The sequence below is a fragment of the Oncorhynchus clarkii genome, chromosome 1, assembly GCF_045791955.1.
Source record: "Oncorhynchus clarkii lewisi isolate Uvic-CL-2024 chromosome 1, UVic_Ocla_1.0, whole genome shotgun sequence".
NCBI lineage: Eukaryota > Metazoa > Chordata > Actinopteri > Salmoniformes > Salmonidae > Oncorhynchus > Oncorhynchus clarkii.
The window spans coordinates 15,185,742-15,191,815 of NC_092147.1; the positions used below are offsets into that span (position 1 = coordinate 15,185,742).

Sequence of the window (6,074 nt, forward strand, 5' to 3'; positions counted from 1 at the left end):
AGTTATGTTATGACACACAGTGGTGGTGCGAGAAAGATACTGTTCAAACAATTCAAGATCATAGCACTTGTCTCAGGGCTAGAAGTCATGAAAGTGTGGTCTCAAAGATCTCAAAGTCAAATTGATCAATTCAATATTTCAGACAAAGGCTTGAACTTGAGATATTTTTGCTTATGCACCAAACATGAAAGTAAATCCCATTATTGTCATACTGTTATTGAGTATAATGTTCGTGTAAACTAGAGTAAAACAAAGCTCTTAAAGGGATGGTTCAGCTTTTTTAAGTCATGAAAAAAACAGAGCCACCCCTTTAAACGCTGGATGATGGCCTTTATGGTGGAGACAAACATGAAACAACCAATAACTGGACTTTCGTTGAATAATTGAGTGTAGATATAAATTATATAAATATATCAAAGCCTTGTTTGTAGTCATAGCCTATCTCGGTTTTTAGAGGCCAAACCTTTCTCCAGAGCTGTCGGCCACATAAAGTACTATGCTGAGATTCATATATTTTTGTTGTGCAATTCTGTAAAGCTGTTATTAATTAAAAGGACTAACACAACTGTCCGGCTGACAGAGGAATGCCGCCCGTTGTTTCTATGGAGACCGTCCCTGTGAAAAAAGAATCCGGAGGGACTAGTTGCTGTGCTGGGAACAACAACACATAATCAATCTATACTCCTCGATCTTGTCCGATTCCCGAACCCTTGGAGTTGTCACCAGTGTAAAACCAGTGAAGGCAAAAGTACAGAGTGGCAGTTGCACAATTGCCTGATGACTCAAACTGAATTATTCCGCTGCTCTTTGTCCATTACATACTTCAGTCTGAAACTGCCATCGTTTAAGTAATTTGTGGTGACATCAAAATAAGGGGTGTTGCACAAAACTTTCATAAGCAATTGGATCATCTCTAACCAATCAGAGTATCAAACCCAATGATGAATATTTAAAACGCTGCTTTGCCCACGTGTGTTCTGGCTCTGGCCCAAACCATCCGTTTCTAGGACCAATCACAACTGTTTGAATGTGTTACCATTTTAGAAATCGTTGGGAAGGTACTCAGATCCTGACTCATTGTGGAGAAGAAACTGACGTCCGTGGGCATGACGTAGCATTTGGCTGGAGCAAGGAATTTGGGTAGCCAGGCGAGTAGCACAGTACATTGAAACATATTTAAAACACAACATGAAAAGAATAAAGGCTTTTTAGTATAGGCTACTACGCATATATTACAGCTATATATCTATCATCTATATAAGTATCAGATATGCTATCGGCTATGTACAGTGGCAAGAAAAAGTATGTGAACCCTTTAGAAATACCCCGATTTCTGCATAAATTGGTCATAAAATTTGATCTGATCTTCATCTAAGTCACAACAACAGACAAACACAGTCTACATAAACTAATAACACACAAACAATGATATGTTTTCATGTCTTTACTGAACACACCGTGTAAACATTCACAGTGCAGGGTGGAAAAAGTGGATGGATTTAATAACTGGTTGACACTCCTTTGGCAGCAATAACCTCAACCAAACGTTTTCTGTAGTTGCGGATCAGACCTGCATAGCGGTCTGGAGAAATTTTGGACCATTCCTCTTCACAAAACTGTTTCAGTTCAGCAATATTCTTGGGATGTCTGGTGTGAACTGCTCTCTTGAGGTCATACCACAGCATCTCAATCGGGTTGAGGTCAGGACTCTGACTGGGCCACTCCAGAAGGCATATTTTCTTCTGTTGAAGCCATTCTGTTGTTACCTTCTGTGTTTTGGGTCATTGTCCTGTTGCATCACCCAACTTCTGTTGAGCATTAATTGGCAGACAGATAGACTAACATTCTCCTACAAAATGTCTTGATAAACTTGGGAATTCATTTTTCCGTCGATGATAGCAAGCTGTCCAGGCCCTGAGGCAGCAAAGCAGCCCCAAACCATGATGCTCCCTCCACCATACTTTACAGTTGGGATGAGGTTTTGATGTTGGTGTGCTGTGCCTTTTTTTCTCCACACATAATGTTGTGTGTTCCTTCCAAAAACTCAACTGTAGTTTCATCTGTCCCAGAATATTTTGCCAGTAGCACTGTGGAACATCCAGGTGCACTTTTGCAAACTTCAGACGTGCAGCAATGGTTCTTTTGGACAGCAGTGACTTCTTCCGTGGTGTCCTCCCATTAACACCATTCTTGATTAGTGTTTTACGTATCGTAGACTCGTCAACAGAGATGTTAGCATGTTCCAGAGATTTCTGGAAGTCTTTATCTAACACTTTAGGATTCTTCTTAACCTCATTGAGCATTCTGCGTTGTTACCGTGGACTGATGAACATCAAGGCTTTTAGAGATACTTTTGTAAGCCTTCAACAGCTTTGTGCAAGTCAAAAATTCTTAATCTTAGGTCTTCTGAGATCTCTTTTGTTTGAGGCAGGATTCACATCAGGCAATGCTTCTTGTGAATAGCAAGCTCAAATTTTGTGTGTTTTTTTATAGGGCAAGGCAACTCTAACCAACATTTCCAATCTCAACTCATTGATTGGACTCCAGGTTAGCTGACTCCTGACTCCAATTACCTTTTGGAGAAGTCATTAGCCTAGGGGTTCACATACTTTTCCCAACCTACACTGTGAATGTTTAAATTATGTATTCAATATATATAATAATTTGCGTGTTATTAGTTTAAGCACACTGTGTTTGTCTATTGTTGTGACTTAGATGAATATCAGATCAAATTCGATGACCAATTTATGCAGAAATCCACTGTATCTATAAAGACACTAAGGCTAAATACCACTCTTTGAAGTCAGTTCAAACGGCCCTGAAGTGTCATGGTCACCACCAGTGGCACTTATCTGTGCGCTAACCCTCAACAACAAGACCCACACCACAGTGCCACACTCCCCTCCACTGCATGAGGTCTGGTCTGCCCCAAAGGCTATGTTGAATGTGTGTCACTGTGACTGATGAATGACAGAGGGGGACTGGGACACCACTGGCTGGCTTGAGAATCACCCTCATGGGCTGACTGGGATGAGATAACTTCTTTCAAGACTGCTGGAATATTTATTGTATAATACGGTAAGAGTTGTACTATACTGTATCTAATCAGGTTATTAAGATTGAAATATATACCCAATGGTTGTTGAGAATGTGAAGGATGACCCATGCAGAGACTAGAGCAAGGGGAGGATGAAGAAGGAGGATTAGAGAGATGGCAGGGAGCAGATCAGACTTAATGACTGTTATGTGAGAGAGGGAGAGGTTGAAGGCTGAGGCAGAAGCAGAGGCTGGATGAAATGAGAGGACTATCTCCGCCTCTGCTCTCCAAACAGTTGCTCCATGGAATCCCGATGTTGATAGGTCCAGCCCATATCGAATGGCCATTAGCAGTGTCTGAGAAATGGCCAGAATACCACTCTGTATCTCTGTGTATCTGTCTATGTCAGCAGCCAACTTGGGAGGGAAATTACAAAGGATTTGTGGTGTTCAGATTTGTACAGCTATCAATGGTCTGGTAAACAAAATATTGACCAGATGTCAAATAATTGGAAATAAGTAATTAAAAGACAAAAAATCTACTCAAATGCATTCAAGATTTTCTTGCTACGTGTTTTCCACAGCTGTTCCTCAAGTCAATGGCTCCATCAAAGTCTTATGGATATCAAACATGCGCTCTGTCTGGCATGTGTGTGTTGCACTATATTCTCTTATAACACAGCTTTACTCAAATCGGAGCCTACTGCATTATTTGAACTTCAAATCACACACCTGTACCCTACTGTGTACTGATGGCACCTTCACTATTCTGAACACTGAACCTAAACCTCCTGGAACCTCCCAATTACACTAAATGTGGAAGGAAGACACAATATTTATCAATATGACAATGCACCTACTGTGTTTAATCATCACATATTTGATGTTCAAAATTGGTGGTATAAACTAGTGTTCTTGAGGATGTTGCTTATGTCAGGTTAAATGAAGGGGTTTTCCTAGCTGGAGTCAGATTGAAGCAATGTAGGCTATGGCAAATGTGCACCATTCAAACAAAGTCATTGTAACACTGTAATATTTGTGGCTTCCTAGGCCTGCAACAATGTAACATTCTCATGGCCATGGGATCCTATTGTACTTCCATGTATCCTTTTATCTTCTGTATGTCACTGATAAGTAGTCAGCCATAATGACATAGGGATAAAACACCAGTCATGTTTCCTAGAACATCTGTCTAAGTAGCCTACACTAAAGCAACCGCATCAGCTCTCAGCCATATTGGAACAGCCCATTTCGGGAGAAAATGAACGCCTGCCCTAGCTCCTACACATGCACGCCCACCCGGGAGAAAATGAACGCTTGCCCTGGCTCCTACACATGCACGCCCACCGCTCACACAATTAGAGCAGGCACGGCCCTCTGGTACGGTAATCTAGCGCTCCCTGCTATTTCCATAAAGCGCGACATGCACTCCGTAGCACTATGACGTTCAGGAACCCCATATACAGCGGGCTATTATTCAGGAACATGTATTACACATTCCCATATTGATCCCCGAAAAATACAAACATCACAGAGCCTAAATCGATAGACAATTACCCACAGTATTTTTGGTTGTCCATTCAAATCCACGGTAGTTACACATTGGGACATATTATCGAGAGTGGTTATTTAGGGCAAATGTTGTATTTCCCTTGACTCCCCAGCTGTTGCTAGATGATATCCCTTACATGGACTGCCGATTGACCATGCGGCTTTGCCCTAGCCTAGATATAGGTCAAATGTCTTTCAAAGCACAGGCACACAGGGAGGCTATTTAAAAAAGCCGACAAATAAAAACAGTCATGGTGAATACCATTCTATTATATTTTGTCTGCCTATTGATGTTCGAATTTATAATCAAACTATTCACACAGCCTAATACCATCCTTTCTTCACTGTTTCCAAAAAATAAATCCCACAGTGCACTCCCCAAAAAGGCCGACAGTGCAATTAGCTAGAGTACATATTTGTCCTCCTTTTGCAGGTGTGACAAAAAGGGTGAAAAGCGTTCAAATTGAGCACGCCCGAAATTATCTGTGCGTGAGTGCATAAAATAGCATATGCAATACATGCAGTTAAAGTCAAAAGGCTACTTACTCCATGTTTCACCACCGGCCCGTTTCACCAACTCAGCTGTATTCGACTGAAAGGTGTATTTTGCCTTTATTATCAACAGGAGTAGCTCGTCTTTCTCAGTAGCCCACTACCATCAATTTCGGTCTACGGACCCCCTCCCCTTCAATCAGAGCGGTGAAGTCGAGAAATCTGCTATGTCCCTCCCCTGTAGATGGCTTTGATGGGGAGCAACGCGCGTCCCGCAGATTTGGCAACACACAAGACACAACCCTTTAAATCAATGGCCCAAATAATTATTCGCCTTTGTTAATGCGTTCACTATAACTTCTATACATTTCACAACGCTTCTCCCACCATTCCTTGTTTAATGAGGATGTATTTTGTTCCGCGTTTGAGCTCATACGCCGCAATGTTGAATCGTTTGTTCGCAGCGCGCTCGACTGAGGTGAGGAGATACGCCCCCACATGGATAAAAAAATAATAATGTGTAGGCATAGAATCGATATAGCTCGACTTTATTTCTCGCACATCAATTAATTTATTTAGGAGATGAAAACTGTTAAACATGACAAAATGTTAAACATAGGCTACCTTATGCAACCTATGATGTACAGCGCATTCGGAAATGTTTAGACCCCTTGACTTTTTCCCTCATCAATCTACAACACAGTACCCCATAATGACAAAGCAAAAACTGGTTTTTAGAAATGTCACATCTACATAAGTATTCAGACCCTTTACTCAGTACTTTGTTGAAGCACTCTTGGCAGCGATTACAGCCTAGAGTCTTCTTGGGTATGATGCTACAAGCTTGGCACACCTGTATTTGGGGGAATTTCTCCCATTCTTCTCTGTAGATCCTCTCAAGCTCTGTCAGGTTGTATGGGGAGCGTCGCTGCACAGCTATTTTCAGGTCTCTCCAGAGATGTTCGATCGGGTTCAAGTCAGGGGCGTTGTCTTGG

General features: G+C 41.6%; 1 protein-coding gene across 5 annotated transcripts in view; it reads right to left on the bottom strand.

Annotated features, from left to right (window-relative positions):
• LOC139374918 (paralemmin-1-like) overlaps positions 1-5,308 on the bottom strand; it is a 65,654-nt gene extending 60,346 nt beyond the window's left edge. The window contains exon 1 of one of the 5 annotated variants that reach the window (XM_071116374.1): positions 5,134-5,308. In XM_071116374.1, coding sequence (XP_070972475.1) covers positions 5,134-5,138 — 5 coding nt within the window. In that variant the 5' untranslated portion in view covers positions 5,139-5,308. The remainder of the gene's footprint in view (positions 1-5,133) is intronic. The other 4 variants (XM_071116552.1, XM_071116281.1, XM_071116461.1 and 1 more) reach the window with 4 other exon arrangements.
• Between the last annotated feature and the right edge of the window lie 766 nt (positions 5,309-6,074).